This window comes from Sminthopsis crassicaudata, chromosome 3, assembly GCF_048593235.1.
Source record: "Sminthopsis crassicaudata isolate SCR6 chromosome 3, ASM4859323v1, whole genome shotgun sequence".
NCBI lineage: Eukaryota > Metazoa > Chordata > Mammalia > Dasyuromorphia > Dasyuridae > Sminthopsis > Sminthopsis crassicaudata.
The window spans coordinates 322,885-344,379 of record NC_133619.1 but is presented as its reverse complement, the minus strand read 5'-3'; the positions used below and the strand labels follow the sequence as shown (position 1 = coordinate 344,379).

At 49.8% G+C, this 21,495-nt stretch overlaps 1 protein-coding gene across 1 annotated transcript in view; it reads right to left on the bottom strand.

Annotated features, from left to right (window-relative positions):
• Positions 1-21,495, bottom strand: part of RABEP1 (rabaptin, RAB GTPase binding effector protein 1) — a 31,866-nt gene that overhangs the window by 3,839 nt on the left and 6,532 nt on the right. Inside the window, exons 2-9 of the mRNA XM_074297697.1 lie at positions 13,808-13,936; positions 8,283-8,486; positions 4,359-4,519; positions 2,594-2,713; positions 2,298-2,433; positions 1,490-1,668; positions 1,286-1,411; positions 243-710 (exon numbers count right to left, since the gene is read on the bottom strand). Coding sequence (XP_074153798.1) covers positions 243-710; positions 1,286-1,411; positions 1,490-1,668; positions 2,298-2,433; positions 2,594-2,713; positions 4,359-4,519; positions 8,283-8,486; positions 13,808-13,936 — 1,523 coding nt within the window. The remainder of the gene's footprint in view (positions 1-242; positions 711-1,285; positions 1,412-1,489; positions 1,669-2,297; positions 2,434-2,593; positions 2,714-4,358; positions 4,520-8,282; positions 8,487-13,807; positions 13,937-21,495) is intronic.

Here is a 21,495-nt window from a genome sequence, read left to right as displayed (position 1 = left end):
GTGGGGGGCAGCTTTGGAAGGAAGAGCTGAGGGCCAGGACCAAGCGAGCCCCTGCCTTCTCGGGGGCGCTGCCGCTCTCTTCGGACCTGGGGGAGGCGGAGCTAGGGCAGGCGCTCGTAGAACCCCGACAGAACTCAGCCTGCCTGGCGTCGTGGGGGAGGACACCCAGGGACCGTAAACCCAGGCCCGGGACGGCCCGGGACGGCCGAGGGCTGCCGGCCCGAGCCCGGGAGGGCGCTCACCTCCTTCTGCAGCAGATTCCACTCGGTCTCACTGACCAGGCGGTAGCCGCTGGGAGAGACGTAGGCGCTCTCCACCCCCTGGGTCACGCTGGAGAGGAGGGAAGCGGTCTCCTCCTGCTCAGGAGTCATGGCCTTGATGGCCTTTTCCTGATCTTTGGTCAACATAAAGCCACTGGGCATCTGCAGGGACCCCAGCGAGGCCGTGTCGAAGTTCTCGCTCACGGAGTCGGCGCCCACCAGCGGGCCAAAGTCGGACTCGTCGAGGTTCCCGGCCGACTTTGCCTTGTTGTTGTAGCCCAGGCTTTTGGACTGCAAGGACCCCGAGGTTCCCAGGCTGTCCGTGGACTGCGCCCTGCGAAGGCCGTCCTTGAACACGTCACTGTCCGCTTTGCCGAAGGGATCGCCCGACGGCAGCAGCAGGTCGGCATCCAGCGAGTGGACCGAGCCGTGGGCGCTGTCCAGATGCTCCTGAAAACCCCAAAACGGCAACGGGAAGCCCCTTTCCTGAGCTGCACAAGCCCTGGGCCGAGGCCGGGAGCAGCACGTCGTCTGCGCCGGCTCGCCCCAGGATTCGCCCGGGCGACAGAGCGGGACGAGGAGCCGGGCCGGCGGCACGTCCCGAGAAGGGGGACGGCTCCTGGCACCTCGTACCCTCTTAAAGGGTGTCCGGGGCATCGCCGTCAGAGACAACTGGTGACGCTGGCGGCGAGGGAACCGCGTCCCCTCGGAGGCCTGAGGCCGAGGGCCGGGGCAACCTCACCCGTGTGGCAGAGACCCAGAACCCGGTAGGGGAAGCGCTGGAGGTGAGGGGGCACGGAAGGAGGAGGCAATGGGACTGAAGCCTGGGGACCCCTACGGTGGGCAACGAACCCTTGGAACAGCCAGGGAGTCAGTGGTGATTTGGGGACCCACTTCAGCCCCCACCTCTCCTTCCTCCCTTCTCTTTCTCTCTATCTCCATCTCTCTTGTCTCTCTGTCTCTGTATCCCTCTCTATCCCCATCTCTGACCCCCGAGCAGGACGAGGGTGGGCGCCGGCCTTTACCTCCTCCGAGTGAGGGCAGGCCTCGTCCTGTACCGGAGCAAAGACCATGGGGACTCTGGCCTCCTCGTCGGCCTCCGTCTTCTCGGGCTCCTTCCTCTTGCTGACTCTTTCCTGCTCATCTTCCTCCTGAAGCCAACCAGAGCTCAGGCCCGCGCCCCGGCCCCCCTCGGCCAGCCCCCCTTCCCCTGGGGCACGGGGTCCCACCTGATCCCTCTTCTTGCGCTCCTCCACCTGCCGCAACTGCTCCGAGGTCAGCACCACCTCCAGCCGCTGCATGTCCCTCATGAGCAGCCGCTGCGACTCCAGGAACTGGTCGTTGGCCCTCTGCCACGTGTGCTTGAGCTGGTTGTGCTGCTGGCGCTCCTGCTCCAGCAGGCGGCACACTGGGCGAGCGATGCCAGGCGTGAGCGCCCTGCCAGGGGCCCGGAGGCCGCCCCCCATCCCGGAAGCCTGGGCCGGTGGGGGCTGGGGGCTGGTAGGGGTGCGCTCTCGCACACACAGACTCCCTCACAGATACCCCCACCCTCACGTGTGCACACTCAGGGCACAAACTGGAGACCTGGAGCTCCTCCCCACTTGGCCCCCCCAGAGCAAGACGAGAAGGGAATCCCTTTGTGAAAAGGGCAGAAGATCCGGCCAGAGCAGGAAAGCCCACACACGGCTGACAGGGCGGCCCCCCACCTGTGGGTCCCCAAGGAAGCACGAGGCCCCCTGCCGGGCTCACGGCCCAGTGGCAACAAGGAGGCCTCAGGCCCTTCCTCCCCCGTCAGGAGTCCCGGACAGACTCTCGAGCAAGGCCCGCAGAGGGCCTGGCCCCATCTGCCGACCACCCCCAAAGGAGAGGCGGCCAGGGCTGGAGGCGGGCCCAGGGCCCAGCTGGGGGAGCACCCCCCGACCCCTCTGAATCTGGGCAAGGAGGAATGACAGAACTCCCAAAAGGCATTCCGGACCAGGAGGCGGCACCGGAGCCCACCCGGGGGCCCCGGTCGGGGGGCACAGTGCCTGCGCTCACCTTCGTGCAGTTCTTTCCGCAGCTTCTCGGCGTCTTCCTGTAACACGGACTTCTGGGTATTCAGCACGGCCACGTACATCTCCAGGTCGGTGCGACAGGACTTCTCCGCCTCCAGGTAGTGATTCAGCTCTCTCACCTGAAAGAAGCCCAGCGGTCGGTCCCAAGGGCTGCGCTGCGCCCACCCCCGGGGGGGCCAAAGACAATATTATGTTTCGTGGCACTGACTCATCCTCGCAGGCCCAAGGCTGGCATGGACCGTAGCAGAAGGAACGGACCCGAGCAGGCCGAGAGCCCACCTTGGAGGCCTCCAGCTCCTTGATCTTCTCCTCGGCCTCGGTCAGTTTGTCCTTCAGAGCCGCTATCTCCTTCTCCATCGGCATCACCACAGAACGTAGTTTCTCCGCATCCTCTTGGGCCTGAGGTGAACAGAAGGTAAGAAGTCTGTGTTCTGGCTACTCCCAAAGACTTTAAAATCACATATTAAAGCCCACTGCCCGGTCTCGACACCTATTTCTCAGAAAGGTCACCACGGGACTAGACAGAAGTCTCGTGTCTGCCTGTAGGGACCCTTCCTCCCTTTGGGTGGCTCTCGCCCATGGGAGTGTAACTCTGGAGTAGGAGACTGAGTCGTGCTGGAGTGTTTACGCCTCCAGGGCCTGGCAGAGAGTCCGGAGTGACTGAAGGGAAAGACAAGGCCGGCGCCTTTAATCAGGCAGACACCTCGCATCACTTATTGGTCCAGTCCAGAATACAAAACGCTGTTTTATATGAGGCTCTTCGGGTGTGTAAAACTTGGCACTAAGGAGATTTCCCAAAGGGGGGAGGAACAGAGACGGCATCATGACAAGAATCGGTGACCCCACAAAACTCACTGTCCCCAAGCCAGCTTCTCCTCCCGCATTACCTCAAGGAGCAGCGCCGTTGGGCTGCAGCTCTAAGCAGGAAGGGAGAAAAATTCTCAGAATATCTGGGAATGCTTCCCATCCCCCTCTGGCTGGAGGACCCTGGATTTCTCTGCCCTCCACCGAGGCACAAAGAAAAACTTCATTTCCCCAACTATTTCCACGAACAATTTAGGGAGATGGGGTGGAACCAGAAACAATTGCAACAGAATGCATCTTTTGACAAGGGTTATCTGGAGGAGCAGCACTTCCGTCATGTGGTGAAAACAGCATGCTTTACTTCTTAGGGGGAGAGAAAAATCCTTGGCCAAGAATCTTTATAAAAATGGGAAAAGAAAATGACTTGATTTTCTTGGGTCCTAAAGTCTTCTGGATAACATTTTTGATCTGTTTTTGAAAACTCTATTCAAAAAAAAAAAAAAAATCCCTGCCCTTTTCCCTTCCCAGAGAGCAATCCCTCATTAAAGCAGAAAACAGGAGGGAAAGCATCAGTAGCAGAGACCGATTCTTTGGAAAGGCCTGAGAAGGTGCGCCACGGGCGCCTCTACCAAGGACTGGCTCGGGAGCACGGGCCCTTGCCTTCCTTCCAGCCACGCTCAAGTTTTAGCATCAGGACCCTTCGGTCTTTGGGGGAGCAGGCCCTGGGCTCATCATGTTGGGGTGTTCCTCTTCCCATCTTCCACCAGCCACCAACTTCACCCCAGGCCGGAAACTTTAGAACGATCACGCTTCTCCCCAGCACAAAAGCCACCGTCTGTCGCAAGCTGCTGCTTGGGGATGTCCCCTTCATCCCTTCAGTGCTCCCCCGCCGCAGGGGCAGTGGAAGGACCTGGCCCCTTCGGGGAGTCCTTCTCCCCATCGGCCTCGGCCCGAACCCGGAGGCTTTGCCCCACAACAGCCCTCAGAGGGCCAAACATGGCTGCTTCCTGGAGCAAGGTGTCCGGGCAAACGTCCCGCCAACCAGCGAATTGCCTTCTCTGGCCCCTCCGATAACATCTCATGGTCGAGGGGCAGTCGGGCAGCCAACTGTGTGGCTTGGGAGGAGCTCCGGCTCTCTTCTCACAACCCAATCTACAATGGGGGAGTCAGGACTTTGGGGAAGGGACTCCGTGCTCCCCCGTAGGACCACACGCCCACCAACACACAAAGGACGGGATACCTTTTTCATCTCGTTCTCCAGGTTTTCCTCCTCCTGCTCTTCCGACAGCCTCCTGCGTAGGTCCGCGATCTCCCTCTCTGCAGCTTCTCGGTACTGAGCCCACTGCGTTCGCTCCTGCTCCAGCCTGTGGTGAAACTGGTGTTCATAGTCACGGACCGTCTCTACAAAATGTCACGGAAGAGAAAGGGGCGGGGGGGGGGGAGAGACAGAGACAAAGGAAGAGGGGAAGAGGAGAGAGGGGGGAAGGAAAGAGAGAAGAAGAGGGAGGGAGAAAAGGGGAAGGGAGGGAAGGAGGGAGGAGAGAAACCCTTCTAAGCATTTTGTCTAGCAGCGCTGGCACACGGATTGCCGTTTAAGGACTGACGCCCAGTTTCGAGGGAGGGAAGAGTTGCCACTAAGAACGCAAAGGCCTATGGTATGATCAAGCTCAGCGTCAGAAGTATGTGAGAGCAGACACATTTTTAGCCCGTTCAAATCCAACACTGTGGCCTAAAATAATAGATGTCTAGAAAGGCTCGATCAAGTATCATCTCCTTTTGGCGGAGATTTTGATTTAATTTCATTTAAAAACCCTAAATAAAGATCCTGATGATGCTAAATGAAGATGATGATGACCACAGCGCCTTCCGAGACCCCGGGAAGGGCGCCAAATGGGGAATCCGATCAATGCAGTTACTGACAAGGGTCAGAGGTCTCAGAAAACACAGAAGAATTTTTCTTGCAAAAGTGTAGTCATTTGCTGACCAAGAAAACACAAAACAGACGCCGCCAACTCCTGGGTCTCCCCTGCTTGTCCTTCCAGGCTCGGTCAGCCGGGGCGTCTCTTGCCCTGCTCACCAGCCACCCCCTCTCTCGGTCTCCTCTGATCACCTCCCGTTTCCTTGTGTCCTGGACTTTGCTCTCCCAGCTAGACCGCCTTCCAGAACCTGGGCAGGCTTTCTCTGCTCCGTTCCCACACCTGCAGCCCTAATCCCTCCCGACTCCTTCCAACTCTCCTTTACATCCGTTCAGCTCCTGCAGGGCAGGGACAGGCAAACAGGAAGCGCTCCATTGCCTCTGCTTGCCCAAGTGATCCCTTGCCAGCCCATCTCCTGTGGACCACCCCTCTCTGTCACCTCCACTCTTCTGGTTATCTTCAACCCCTCCCTGCCTCGGGATGCTTCCCGCATCTCCCCCATGCCGAAAAGGCCCTCCGTGACCCTTGAATCCCTACGAAATGTCCTCCTCTGACTTTTCTGCCTGCAGAAAGGCCTCCCCAACAGACGGCCCCTCCTGCTTTTCTCATCCCCTCTGCCTTCCACCTTCCAATGGCCTCAATTCCTCTCTCTCTCCTGGTTCTCCTCCTCCTCCCCCCTGTCTATCAGCTCCTGTCTGTCTCCTGCGTTCCAGGGTCTTGCTCAAACTTGAGCCCGGGACCCGCTTCGATTCTCACCTCGGCTCATCCATCACATTTACCCAGCTTGCCCCAAAGTCCCTCATCTCTCCAAATGGATCTTCTGAAACCACCCTTAGCTCCTTGTGTCCAATGTGACATTTTTTTCCCTTTTTCCTGCTCACTTCCCCGTCACCGTCAAGGTACACGAGCGCTGGCGAGGAGCTGAACCCCTCAGGCTGGGGGTCACCTTGGACTCTCTCCCATCGTGCCTCCCACTCCCCACAATCCCATCCCAAGGCCCCGACTCTCCTCTGCCACTGCCCTCTGTGGCATCCACGCCCATGTGTGGTCCTCTACTGTTGGACCCAAGAGGAACCCAGCCAGCCAAGCCCGTCCTCGGTCTCCCCGGGCTGCTTGGGTCCTGTCTGTGATCTACAAAATTTAATACTGTCCCTGGCACCCAGAAGGGTCGTCGCTCTGAGACGTGGAAACCGCTAACAGAAGGACGACTTGCATCACGGGCACAAACTGGCCGAATCCGAGAGGCGGAGAAGAGGTCCTTCGGAATGGGCTCCAAGGGCCTTAGGGAAGCAGCCAGGACTGTCGTGGGCAGGTCCCACCCTGGGGCTCATCATCACATCCCTCTTCCCGGGTCATACCGAGAAGAGACCGAAACCTCAAAACCCTGAGAACCTGCCCCTCTGGGCCCAGAGACCTCCGCTCAAACTAGTTCAATCAACTGTGGTCTCTGGCCAAGGGAATGCAACCGTGCAGTAAGAGCAGAGGAGACAGAACCAGCAGGTCACGCTCATCTGAAACCACTCTGGAGGTCTGGGTGGACCACTGGCCCATGGTGGGAATTACACCATGGCCTTTCCTTTCTCACCACCCAGCAGACACTGCATTCATGCCAGAGGAAGAACTTGAGGAGAAAAGAACTTGCAGAGACTGCAAAGCCGGGAGAGCCTGGTCCTGCTCGGTCCCAGGCAGCCCAATGGGACCCTGGAACAAATGGGAACAGACATCCGAGGACCCACAGGGTCCAAAGTGGAGCATGGGAGCATGAAACCAGCTGGGTGCAAGCAAACCCACACAGCAAGAGGGGCCACCCGGGCGCAAGCCCAGAAGACCAGGCATTCCCTAGCCTCGTCACTGAATCCTTCTGCCTCAGTTTCCTCAGCTATGAAATGGGATAATAACAGCATCTACCTCCAATGGTGGTTGTGAGAATCAACAAGACATTATTCAGTCCAGTACCAGCCCACAGTAAGCTTGACATCAATGTTCCTATTTTTATTATGAGTACCATCCATCACGATCTGTTCAACCATTCCCCCAAAAAAGCTGCCACAAACATTTCGGGCCCATAGGGCCTTTGCCTTCCCAGTGCAGTCTTCAGAGGGGCTTAAGAACTTTGGGGAGAGGGCTCCCTGGCGCTTTCCAAAACATCTGGACCAAGTCACAACTCTACTCCCGGGGCACTGCCATGGCTATTTCCCTGCTCGTAATCTTCGCTAACTTAATAGGAGCGAGGTGAAATGGCAGCATTTCTCTAGTAACTAGTGCTTTAGAGCATCTTTCCATGGCTGTGGAGAGGGCGCATTTCTTCCCTAGAAAACTACAAATTAGTCTAATTCTTACAAAATCAGAACCACCTCCTAACAATATCTTCCAAATGAGCTCTTGAGCAAATAAACTTGCTGCAGATTACGGGCTTCCCTTCTGATTGTAGCCACATCGGTTTCATTTCTGCGAAAACTCTAAATTTTATACGACCCAAGGATCCACTTTATCTCCTGTGAGCCTCCCTAAGCCCACTTGGTCATCCTAGATCTGCCCGGTAATTTCCAGGCTCCTCACCCTTTATGCCGTGTGTCCCTTTGGACCTTAGCTTAACATACAGGATAAGATGCCGGCCTATCCGGCGTTCCCAGCTGTTTGGGGGCTTCTTCAGCACTTGGCTACTGGGTTCACTTGCTTTTATTCATCTATCCCCCGAGTGACATCTGCTCCACACCAACCCCAAATGGTTTTCAGGATTACTGCTTTGTAGTATAGAGAGCTGGGGCTTCTGAGCCACCCCTCCCCCCATCCTTTTCATCGTTTCTCTTGAGATTTTGCTCTTCCTTTGGAGTTTGGTCCTTATTTTTTCTAGCTCCATAAGGAAACCCTGTGGTAGATTGGTATGAGCCTGTAAGTCATGGGTGCTGCTATTATTTTTCTTCTAGTAACCTGGCCTAGTCAGGACCAATCTAGCTCCTCCAATCCTCTGTTGAGATTATTTCTGTAAAGAGTGTTTTGGGCCTGGAGTCATCCTCAAGTCTTGTGATGTTCTCAAAGCTGGGGCGCCAAACCACCCTTAATCTCTATGGAGCGGCCCCTGGGACCAAAGGTCAGCAGCGCCTCTCCCCTCCTGCGGAGCACCCCCCCCCCCGGACCAAAGGTCAGCAGCGCCCCTCCCCTCCTGCGGAGCACCCCCCCCCCCGGGACCAAAGGTCAGCAGCTCCATAGAGCTTCCAGAGAAGGGCTGGCCCCCTTCCTCAGTATACCTTTCATGACGGCCTGCAGGGAGGCAACTTCTTCTTGCCACTGCCTCTTCACCTCATCGATGGCTTCCTGTTTGGTGTTCTCTGACACTGTGGCAATGGCCTTGATGTTCTCCATCTCAGCCTGCGCTTCCCACAGCTGCGTCCGGAGGTGCCCCAGGTCATCTTGGGCCGCCTGCAGAACTGCATTTTGTCTCTTCAGATCCTCTGAAAAGAGGAAAGACTCTGTTAGCGAGCAGCGGGTCTGCGTCTAAAGGGGGGGACAGCACCAAAGTCTCCAAGGGCTTGGCAGCAGCTGCGGACGAAATGCCCAAGACCTGGCAGGACGCTGTCCCACAGGAAGCCCCACGTTCTAGCAGGAGGCAGGGGGCTCACACCCTCCAGAGCCGAGTTAAGTACCAAGTGGGCAGAGAAGCAAATGAGGAGCACGTCCAGAGGGAGCCCAGCCCCTCCGCTTTACAGGAGGCAGTCCAGGAGTTCTCTCCCTTTTACAGACAAGGACGAAGGCTGAGAGAGCCCAAGTGATTCGCTCTCCACTGCCCAGCTCTGGTCTCAGGTACTTTATTATGTTTACAACCCCCCCCCCCCTTTGCATTTCTGGCCTAGATACAACTTTGTCAGTGTGTAACCTTTCTCTGTACAGTTGTAGCTGATTCAATAACATTTTACTTAAAATTTTTGCATCAATGTTCTGTAGCAATATTTCTTACCATTTTTCTTTCCTTACTTTTTCTGTGGTTCAGATATCAAGACCATGGTTGTATCAGATTCAGAGATCTAGAAGGTGCTTTACTTTCCTTTTATTGTAACAGTTTAAATAACTGGAATTAAGTGTTCTTTTTATGTATGCTAGATTTCAATTGTAATTTCAAATACTCGAGATTTTTTCTTTAAGAGTTCATTTAGGGGGCAGCTAGGTGACGCAGTGGGTAGAGCACCAGCCTTGAATTCAGGAGGACCCGAGTTCAAATCTAGTCTTAGACACTTAACACTTCCTGGCTGTGTGACCCTGGGCAAGTCACTTAACCCCAGCCTCAGGGGGAAAAAAAAAAAAAAAGTTCATTTAGGGCTTAGTTAATTGCTTTCTGATACTGGGTTATTCAAATGGACTACTTCTTTTTACTTTTTTATCTGAGCACTTTAAATTTTTAAAGAATTAATCTAATTCTTTTAAGTGATTGATTTTGTTAGCATATAATTAGACAAAAAACTTTCGGATCCAACCCTTTATTTCCCCTTCAATTGTAGTGAATTTCTTGATAAGAAAAAATTTAATTTTCTTCTCCTTTTAAAAATCAGATAACATAACCATTTTGTGTTTTTTAATTGTAACCTAGTTTTAATCAATTCAATAGTTCCTTTTGATTTCAACTTTATGAATTTTTTCTGCTAACTTTTTAAAAAATTTAAACATAAATACAAAATGAAAAAAGAAAAAAAATTGCCATGTACACAGCAGACCACATGAGAAGATTCAAAATAAATCAATGAAATTCCATTTCAAGAAAATAATAAATAAATAATGAGTAAAAGTAAAAATAAATAATAAATCATACATTTTGTAGCTAGACAACATCTTCCTTCATATATAGGTCCAAGTCTCTCCATGTTTTTCTACATCAACCAGATCATCATTTCCTGCCCCACAGCAGTATTTCAACTGAATTACATCCTACCTGAGAGATGGTCTATGAAAGTTTTTACTCACTTTTCTGCTATCTGTCCTTGGCTACATAGGTCTTACTGATACAAGAAAATATTAATTCAAATAATCAAAATTATCCTTTTTTACACTTCAACAAGACTCTTGCCTTCTCATTTTAAAATTATGAAGAAGCAGCAAATTGCTGTAGTATCTTTGTCAAGAAAACCCCAAATAGAGTTATGAAGAATCTGACCTGACTGAAAAATGACCAAAGAGTGATGAATAATAGCTTATATAGCCACAAATATTACTTCAATTATTTAGATCTGAGTATATTTGTGTAAAAAGGGTTTTATGTTTATATTCCTATAGTGCTAACAGAGTAGTTTCTCTATTTTTCACTTCTGATTAAGTCTTTTAATTTTAACTTTGTTTGAAATCATGTTTATTATCCTGCTCTTTTAATATACCACACCATAACTAATCTCTTTTAAATTTCATAATTTCTGCTTTGGAGTTGGAGGTTTTGTATTGCCATTCAAGACTTTTTTTTTTTTTTTTTTTCATTTTCCATTGTGTCCAATTTACTGATTTGTTCTCTTTTGTTGATGAAAATGTTTAAAAATACAAAATTTTGGAAGAAAACCCCTTCAGATGTATCCCAAATTTTGGTATGTTGTCTGTCATTTTCTTTCATGAAATTTTCCGTTATTTAAATAATTTGTTCTTTGATCTACCACTTCTGCAGCATTAAATTATTTAGCTTCCAATTACTTTCTAGTTCTTCAAATGTCCTTTATAGAATACATTTTTATCGCATTGTGACCAATAAATGATGTGTTCAGTATTTGGTGGTTTTTTTTGGGTTTTTCTGAGGCTGGGGTTAAGTGACTTGCCCAGGGTCACACAGCTAGGAAGTGTTAGTGTCCGAGCCCACATTAGAACTCGGGTCCTCCTGAATTCAGGGCTGGTGCTCTATCCACTGCGCCACCTAGCTGCCCTACCCCCACCCCCCACCCCCCCCCACCCCACCCCTGTATTTGTTTTTCCTACTTTTTTTTGATTAGGTCTTTCCATACCTTTACATGGTTAATTTTTATAAAGCCAAGTTACAATCATGGTATAGTCAAAACAAATGTAAATTTCCTTCTATTCCCATTTAAAAATTGCCAAAGATTGAAAATCTCTAATCTTTCATAAGGTCTGTTTAGATTTGTCTAGGTCTGGAAAGGGTAGATTGCTGTGATGATTTCTACCCCTGGGATTGACTTTTTCTATGTAAATGCTAGGTTATTAGGAATATATACATATAAAAACACTGATGGTGATTAGCTATCTCTGGTGTTTTTAGGCAAGATGTGATTTCCCTAATTATCTTGTTATCTTGTCTTTAATTATAAGTGAATCTTTGTGTTTCAAATGTGTTTCTTAAAAGCAACACACAGTCTAATACAAGACTATATAAACAGAAACACAGGGAAGACATGCAAAGGCCATATTCCTGTGTCCCCCTCCATTTTAGGGGCACGGTGACTGTTTAATTATGATTGCCAGTTGTCCTTCCCTCTTAGCTCCTTTTCACAAAGAGGAAGGCTGAAAGGGAGGGAAGGAGGTTTTCCCCGAGGCTCTCATCACCAGTGTTCTCCCTCCCAGTCTTATTTGTTTGACAATGCCTTTATTTATGGAGGAATGGAGGAAGCACCCACAGTGTGCCCAGTAAACCCTGGAGACTCAGAGAAAAGGCAGGCAGCTCTGCTCTCAAGGGGTTCCCAGTTTAATGGGGAGACTATACAATGGGAAGGTTTCAGGTCCTAATAAGGATGGTAGCCAAGCAGGCAGTTCCACTTTTTCTCCTATGTCATTTCTCCTGATAAAATCCTATCAGAAGCACTGAATGAGAACAAGGATTTTGGTGGCTTCAATTATAGGAATTAGTTCCCCAGTTGAGGGCTGGGCCAGAGGCACGGGGTGTTTGGGGGCCCGAGAGGAGATGGTGCCGCTTTGATTTGAACAGAACAAAGCAGGAAAACCAAAAAGCAGAAAGGAAGGAATGTATTCCAGGCGTGGAGGAGACTCACTGTCACTGGAGAACAAAGCATGAGAGACAGGGAAAGGGGAGAGGTAACCAGGATTTATTAATGTGCCAAGAAATGGGCTAAGCACTTTACAAGTACTATCTGATCTGCCCCGGAAGGCAGGGGCTCTTATGATTCCTATTTTACATTCAAGGAAACTGAGGCAGACAGGAGACGATCATAGGGTCTCACAGGAAAAGTCTCAGATGAGATTTGAACTCAGCTCTTCTTGACTCCAGACTTAGCACTGTGAACACTATGGACAGACAGACCGATTGAGGAAGGGCTTCTGAGAATGGGAAGGACTGAAGATGAGGACAACAGAGAGGGCATGTGCCCGAGAAGAGGGTGCGAGTTGGGGGTGGGTGGGATGGCGGGAGGGCTCTTTGCCGTGCTCACTGCTGTCACGCTTGGAAGGTTCCCTGGGTCTCTTCGGGGGATCGGCAAGCCCACACAGAGCTTACCCAGCCGCTCTGCTGGGCATCTGGTGAAGACCGAGCCTGGGTCAGGGGTGACTGTTGGAGGACAAGAGGGCAAGGGGTTCCAGGCCTGAGAGACAAGAAGGGGAGGGAGGGAGGCGAAGGGAAAAGCCTCCAGAATGGGGAGAGCTCAGGATGGCAGGCTGTGCTCAGAGAGGGGAAGGAGGGCATTTCTAAGTGGGGGAGGGCACCCGTGGGGGCAATGCCAAGCTCCCCTCCATTTGGCTGGGAGGGAGTGAAGGTCTCAGTCCCAGGCAGGTGCAAGGAGGCTGAGAAGCGTATGGATAGTAAATTCCTGCAGCCTAAGGACAGGAACTGAGCAGAGGAAGGGGATCTGCCTAGAAAAAAGGCCAAGAAAGGCCGCCCCACAATTTGGATTGGGGAAGAACTTTTAACAGAGCCGACTCCAAAGGCAGAAAATATCCTGAGAAAGACTTGCAAGGCAAGATGGGGCTGACTCCAGAGCTGGGGGGGAGGGGGAGGGAGGCAGCCAAGACCCCTCCGGTCCTATAAGCGATAAAAAGTTAAAGAAAAAAAGCTGGAGAGGCTCTGGGCCCAGAGAGGGCGATGGGGCTGTGAGGCTGAGAGATGGAAAGTTTGGGAGCAGGCCCAGGGCGAAGGACAGATTGGGTTCTGGAGGAAGAAGCTGGCAGGGTCAGGTGGAAGGGAGGGGGGTCAAGAAAGGAGAGCCCAAAGGGCCATTAGAGAGAGGAGAGAGGAGGAACCCTGAAGGACCAGGGTCCCAAGGGCACTCCACAGAGGTCAGGGGCTGAGGGATGGTGGCAGATGCAGCCTCCCCTTGGGCTTCCGCCAAGTCTGGCTCTGGGACGGCCGGGGACGGGGCAGGTGGCCTTGCTGTGCTTCTCCCCTTGGGTAGCTGGCGAAGGGGGAAAGGGGAGGTCGGAAGAAAGGTACAGGAAGACATGAACTCATCCAGGAATCAGAAGATATCCCCAAGTGCTCCTAAGCTTGGCCCTTCTTCCCCACGCACACACTGTGGGTCTTCCCTGCTTGGTTCTGATGAAGCGCTGGGTTTTTCTCTTCCGTTTTTATTTTTTGTTAGAAGGTCCGGTCTGGGGAGGGGGAAGGGCTATGCTGAGAAAGGAAGGTGATATAAAAACAAATGCTATCAATGTCTTTTAAGAAAAAAAATACTCAAGTGCTGATGCAAAGAAAGGCGTTCTATTCCGCATGGGGTGGGGATGGGGCTCCCCGCCCTTGCTTCAGAGCTCTGAGGCCCAGAGACCTACAGCTGGGGGTTCCACCAGGCTCCCTCCAAGAAGGGGCAAGGAGCTGCCCGGGAACCGGAGACCTCGCTCGGGGACTTACCTTCTTTGGCCAAGTACAGCTCTTTAAATTTGGCTCTCTTTTGATTAAATTCTTGCTCGAGCTGCTGCCTTGTGCGTAAAAATTCTGCGTTGACTTTTTCCAGCTCTGCCACCCGCTGCTGGAGAGAAACTAAAACAAAACAAAAGAAGAATCTCGCTGCTTTAAATGAACCCCAACTTGTCCACGCGCGGAGCAAAGTCCGCCACCATCCCCACCCGGAGGCCGCCTCTGATCGATTCCATCTGCAGACTTCCAACGGGAATACAGCCCTTTACCCAGAGGGCAATTGTGCACACAGGATCGGGCCCCAAAGAAACCTTCCATTTGTCCAAACTGGACTCTCAATGGGCGAAGCTGTTTGCTTGATTCTGCACATTTGTCACAAAGGTTTTGTTTGTCTTTTTTTTTTTTTTTTTTTTTTGAGGGGGGAGAAGAGGCAGAGAAAGAAATGATTGTCTATTGAAGAAAAATTAAATCAAGTTTAAAGCAAAACCCAAAGCCTCGATCCACGTTAGGGGCTGGCTGTGCAGTTCGCCTGGAAGGCCAACTGAGGGTCCTCCCAGGGGAACTGCACAGGCAGCCCCTAACAGCTCCACTGTTGCAGAAGTCACCTCCCCAATATCGTTTACTTCTGCTTTTTATTCTCGGGTCAGATCAAAATCTTTCTCTTTGATCCCGCCTCCATGACACAAGAGGCAGATCCATTACTGCTCTGATCGAATCTGCTTTGCTCCCAAGACTACTTAAGAACATTCCACTCTCCTTCAAAACACCTGCTTCGTTCAGTTATCTAGGGAGGGCAGAACCCGGCCTCACCAAGCCCACGTGGCCCTCCCGGCGGCGGCGGCTGCAGCTCTGTCGTTGCCTCCTCATCTCGGAGGCCAGGACCACAGGGCATCACCCCCAACTGACTCCCCTGGCCAGACCATGCCCCGCACTGACGGGCATTCGGGAAACCACAAGCTCTGACTCTCGTGGCGAGGGGGAGGGCGGGGGCGCGCAGCCAAACCCCCTCTGGTTCTACAAGGGATGAAAAAGTCAGGCCCCCAGAAGGGAATCCCCCACAGAAGGAAGACCTGAGGCTCAGAAACAGAAGTGATAAAGGTGTGTGTGTCCTTGACCCTGTCCCCTTCCATCTTCTCCAGTGGAGCACACCCACCCTCCGCCCTATCAAAAGGTTCCTTCTTTGCCGCCTTCAAACCATCCCTTAAAAAGTCCCTGGGCCTTTCTCTCCTGAGCTCTTCTTACAAGCGCCTCCTCGAGCAGCAGAATTCCTCCCGAAAGCCACCCCGCATCCTCAGCCCGCCGCAGGCTGCCCTCCCACTCCCCTGCCGCACAAGTCTCTTCCTTGGGAAATCCGCCCTCTCCGGCTGCCTCTGACCCAGGTGGCCACCTTCTTGGCTCCTGAAGGCTCTCTTCTCTCTAGATTCCCACAGCCAGCTCATAATCCCCTGCGCCCCCTTCCTCCTCCTCTCCTTGTTCCTCTATATCCTCTCTACAGTAAGCTCATCGGTTCCCATATTTTAGGGGCAGCTAGGTGGTGCAATGGACAGAGGAGGCAGGGCCTGGCCTCAGGAAGACCTGAAGTCAGATTATGACCCTGAACAAGGCACACTCCCTGGGGGGGGGGGAGGGCCTGCCGACTCCCGACCCGCAAAGTGTCCCTGAAGCACGTCCAACCCCTCTCACATGGGGTCAGCACCCCATTTCCTCTGGAAAGGCGTTATCACTAAAGTATAAGGACAAGCAGACTTAGGGATTTGTGGTCAAGAGAAATCTCTTCAAATCCCCAGAAGCTGACACTTCGGCTGCAGGGTGCAGAGCGGGGAGAGAAAACGGTCAGGTGGGATTGTTCTTGTAGACTTTGGATCCCGCTGAGAAAGTCTGGCCATCAGACCTTGCTTTCTTTCTTTCTTTCCTTCCTTTGAACTCGTTGAGAGGAAGTTGTTTCTTTCCCTAGATGGTTATTTACTTCGTGCCCGCAGGGAGCACCAGGCGGCCCAGGGCCCAAGCCCAGGTGGATCCACAGACACCGATTGTGTGTTCCTGGACAAGTCATATAATCATTTGCCTCCGTTTCTTCATCTGTCAAATGAGCTGGAGAAGGGCATGGCAGACTGCCCAGTATCTCTGCCAAGAAAACCCCAAATGGAGTCACGGATGTGACTCTTTGCCACAACAAAAAGTACTCCTGGCATTTGGGGGCAGTTCCTCTAAATCTCTTAGCCACTTTCAGGGGGGCTGTGTGGGTGGGAGGGCTGCTGGATACTGGCTGGTAATGAGAGAAAAGTACCTCATGAAGGCTGGGGAACACTGCTGAACAGCAGGTGAGTCAAGCTAACCAGGAGGAATTTAAACGCGAAGCTTGAGGGGAACGGAGAGAACGAACCAGATAACAGCGTTAACCGTGAAGGACAAGAGGCGACCCCAGAGTGGAAAGGGGGAGAGGAGAGAAGCTTTATTCTGGAAGCAAAAGAAAGCCGCTAAGAGAAACTCCTTGAGAGCGAGTGCGGGATGGGGGCGGGCTCTCCCTTCAAGTTGAACTCTTGGTATGGGTACAGAACCATTTTTTATCTTTCACACTTAAGCCCACAAGCTATCTAATGGAACAACAGGACCAACAGTGATCTAGGGGTGCCAGCCAGAGCACAAAACCAAGGACTCACTTTCCTGCCTCAGCTGTCCCTCTGGAGAGCCAGACCTCCCCAAATATCCGGACCCCACGGGGGAACACCAAACGCCTGGCGACTTGGGCTTGGCCAGGTCCTGAGGCTGGGGCACAAAGAGTCTCAGGTGAGCAGAAGGGAGCCGGATCTGCCCTCTAGGAAAAGCATCAAGGACAGATTGGAGGCAGACGACTGGTAATAGTCCAGCTGGGAGCTGATAAGAACGTGCCCCAGGGTAGCGGCAGCGAAATTCGCACCCTAACCCTAACCCTAAATTCGCAGCGGCAGAAGGAAAAAGGGATGCTCCTAAGCTGCTGCAGGGCCGCAGGCTTGGGGGGTGGTCTGGAAGAGATGGGGAGTGGTAGTGAGGAATCCAGGATGCCTCCTAAGGACGATGGGAGTGCTCCTGACAGCAAGAGGGGAGGGAGAGTTCTTTTTTGGCATGCTGAGTTTAAGATGTCTAGTAGACATCCAATTTGAAGTATCCGAGAGGCAGCTCGAAAGGTGAGACTGTAGGGAAGGAAAGGTGAGAAGAGAAATACCCAAAAAAAGAACAAAATTGCCAAAAATTCTTCCAAGAAAATACTCAATAGAATCAATAAAACTGAAGAGGAGCTAAAGTACAATAAAAAACAAACAAACAAACAAACAAACAAAAAAAACAAAAAAAAAAAAACAAAAACCCAACAAACCTTCAAAGTGAGTAATCAGAGCCAGTAGAAAACACTGGGAACAAACAACCAGGGAAACCTGATGGTGCTGGGAGGAAGCACAGAAGTGATAGAAGTTTAAAAAAAAGAACATCAGCGGGAAATGATGCAACTCGGGAGGATCGATCATGACATCATTTGGAAAATGTGAAGAACACAAGAAAAGCAGCTAAGTCGAAAACACAGAGGGTGCCTTGAGACAGAGGGCTGAAAGCAGATGGGGAAAAATGCTGATCCAAGCCAGAAACTTCCCAATGGTAGAAGAAAGGTTCAGCAAAATTCCCAGAATGCAACTCAAGCCTATGGGCGCTGATTTACAAACACATGGCAAAGAAAAAGAATTTCAGGAACCCAAATCCAATTGACCCAAGGACACACCATCAAAGAAAGTCCAGAGCTTGATGGCCTTCTCATCCCATCCCCCCCATTTTTTGCTCAGCAAAAGACATCCCTGATCAACAATTGCCACTTTCCCAAGATTCCTCCGGAATTTCCAAGTTCCAAGGCTGGACCACGTGGGGATCAGTCTCTGCTTCACATCCATGTTGTCCACATCCAATCAGGGCCTGCTTCTCGGGCAGTTTGGAATAATCAATAAACATTTACTCAACACCTTCCTCCAGAAGGCAGGATTCCCCAGAGCAGGGGAGGGAGAGCATTCCAGCAGAGGCTGAGAACGCAGCAGAGATGGAGGGTCCTCGGCGTGGAGCAGGCAGGAGGCCAGGGTCACTGGACTGAAGAGTACATGGAGGGAATGAGATGTAAGAAGACTGGAAAGGAGAGAATGGGCTCTGAATGTCAAACAGCATTTTGTATTTGCTCCTGGAGGCAATGAAGAGTCACTAGAGTTTACCGGGTTGGAGGGCGGCTTGACACGGTCTGATCTGCACTTTAGGAAATCCTTGTAGTGGCCAAATGGGAGAAGTGAGGGGATGAGGGCCTGCCCCAGGGCACAGAGGACAGCTGTCAGAAATGGACAGGACATGGGGTGGGTAAGAGAGAGTGAGAAGTCCAGGATGATTCCTCGGCTGGAAGCCAATGGAGCCCACTTCCAGAGAAGTGCAAGAACCCGAGGAGGGAAGAAGGCACAGTCTGAATGGCAACTGGATGGACTTCCCTCCTCATCCCTCGCTGACGTACCGGAAGCGAAGCTATGGAAACTGTCGGGACCCACGCACCTCAAGGCTTATCTGCCAGATCTCACAATCTGGGGAAAAGTTTCTCCTACTTTGCTCAGAGAGCAAAGCAAGGGGCAAAACTTTTCACTTTGGCGAGGGCATTCACATGCAGAAAGGAACTCGAACCCTCTGCCAAAACCTGTGGCAGTGGTCTGTGTCCCTGCTTTAGGGGAAGAAGCTAGCCCTCCGAGACCAAGTTCTGCCTTGGCACATGAAAATCCTGTCTGAGGTGCCAGATGAAGGTCTGACCGCAGCACAAAGTAAATCGGCCAGCTGGAGATCTCAGTCGGGATCTCGGTGGAAATCACGCCGAGCATCAGACTTTTGCAAATGCAGCTTTTGCCCCACATACGCCAAAACCTATAGAAGCAGGACTTTCTGTAGCCGGAAAGAGCTGAGACAAAATAGATGCCAGTCGAGTGAGGAAAGGATAAAAGCAAATTATATTCCCTTCCCAGCTCTGAGGCAGACTTTCTGACTTCAAAATCATGCTTCCACTGCCTTCTCATTCTGGAACTTCCCTCATCCCAGAACATTTCTTACCAGAATGCCTCTGAAAGGCCAACCTTCCCACACTGGTGGGTTCCTTCAGGAGTCTCCATTTTGTGGGAGGGCCCCTCCTAGCTCTGAGGTCTTCAAAACCATGCTCACAATTACTACATTCATTCCAATCCCTTTCCTCTAGACCCTCCACTCCCCTTTCATTCTCTAGATCACGGCTTCTTATAACTTTTTCCACTTGTGACCCCTTTTTGCTGAGAAATTTTTACATCATCCCATGTATGTAGGTATAAAAATCAAATCATAATTTTGCTACTCCCAAAAGTCGAAGAAGCTGGGGTCTGTCTGCATGGTGCCACAGTGGATTGAGCACTGGGCCTGGAGAAGACTGAAGTTCAAATCACAAATGATATCTAAGAAAAGGATCTGATTTTCTGGGTCACATTTCAAACAGAGGATTTTCATAAAAATATAAATTGCCCAGATTAACAGAAGCAAAAGAATACCTAAATAATCTTGTTTTAGAAAAAGAATTTAAAGCCATAAACAAGCTCCAGAAGGAAAAAACAAAACAAAACAAACCTCGGCCCATAGGAATTTAAAATCAAAGACTTAGAGAACAATTAATCCAATATTATATAAACTACTGGAAGAAAAGGAGTTCTACCAAATATCTTCTATGACACAAATATAATTTTTTTTTTTTTTTTTGAGGCTGGGGTTAAGTGACTTGCCCAGGGTCACACAGGTAGGAAGTGTTAAGTGTCTGAGACCAGATTTGAATTTGGGTCCTCCTGAATTCAAGGCTGGTGCTCTATCCACTGCGCCACCTAGCTGCCCACCACAAATATAATTTTGTTATCTAAACCAGGAAGAGCCAAAACAAACAAACAAGAAACTATAAACCAACTTTCCTAATGAATATCGAAGCAAAATTATACAAACAACAGAAAATATAATTGTGAATAAATGGAGCTTTAAAAAAAAAAATGAGTCCTATCTATCTAAAACCAAAGACACATTATTTGTAATGGGAATAAAGTGACATCAGGAATGAAACAAAGATGTCCATTATCACCACTATAATTCAATAGTATATTAGCAATGCTAATTATACTAACAAGACATGAAAAATAAATTGAGGAAATAAGTATAGATTGTGGGAAGTTTCCTAAACTATCAACTAGCTAAACTAGTCACCTAAAATAACTGTCTAAACAATTAACAACTTTAGCAAAGTTGTAGGATGCAAAGTAAATCTACAAATTCATTTCTGATTAACGGCGAAAACCAGCAGGAAGAGACAAAAAGAGAAATTCCATTTAAAATTACTGCAGACAATATTAAATACTTGGGAGTCTACCTGCCAACATACAACCAAGAACTATGTGAACACAATTACACAATTACAAAAATTTTCACACAAAGACAGATCTACACAACTGTGGAAATAATAAATGTTCACATGTGTATTATATATGCTATGAAACACAGACTGGTTTTGTTGAGCTGGGAAAAAACAACAACACACTTTTTAAAAATCTTAAGTCCTTTAAAATAAGGGAGGGAAACAAGGGTTTAGCAGAGAGAAGGATATGTTTAGAAGTGAGTATAATAGCAAAATACATTAATAAAAATCATATTGTAAGCCATCATAAATATATATGTATATAAATAATATAATAACATATATATGTTATATAATATAATAACATATATAATATAATAACAATGCTATGCTAATTAATTTAACATACAGTGACATGCCAATCAGCCTACCAAACAATTAGTTTATATAAATAAATATATTATGTTCTATAATACAACACAGTATTGTAACATATGAAATGACAAATGCTGAAGATGATGTGGGAAAATATTCCACTGTTAGTAGAACTGTGAAACGGTCCAAACGTTCTAGAGAATAATATGAAACTATGCCCAAAGGACTATCAAAGTGGGGATTCTCTTTGACCCAGGAACACTGCTACTAGATCTTTACCCCTAAGACATTGGAGAAAAAGAATCTGTATATACAAAAATATTTCACTGCCCCTTTTGTACTCTAGTTCTAGTTTCTAAAGAAATTAGAAATGGAAAGGATGCCCTTCAATGGGGAATGGCTGAATAACTTATGATATGTAAAGGAGTTATATGAACTGAAGTAAAATGAGTAGAACCAAGAGAATAATCTACGGAGTAACCGCAACATTGTAAGGAAAATCATCTATGAAAACATTGAGTCTCTGTTCAATACAATGTTCTACCAGAACGCCAAAGGACTCGTGACATAAAATGTTATCCACTTCCATATAGAACTGCTGGACTCCACAGGAATATTTCCTTTATTTTTCTTGGTATTGGAAAACGGGTAGTATATTTTTTGCCTTCTCAATGAGTGGGGGAGAGGAGGGGGAGAAGGGGGGAAGGTAGCAGGAAACTAAAAGGTGTTTTAAATCAAAAAAAAAAAAAAACAAAAACAAAAAACAAAAACCCCACACAGACACGACGCATTGCTGTCCTAGAATGGAGTTCCCCTAACAATGGCTCATAAGAAATCTGCCATCATGGTACAAGAATGAGCGCAGTCAATGAATATATTAACTTAAGAGAAAGATGCAAGGACATAAATG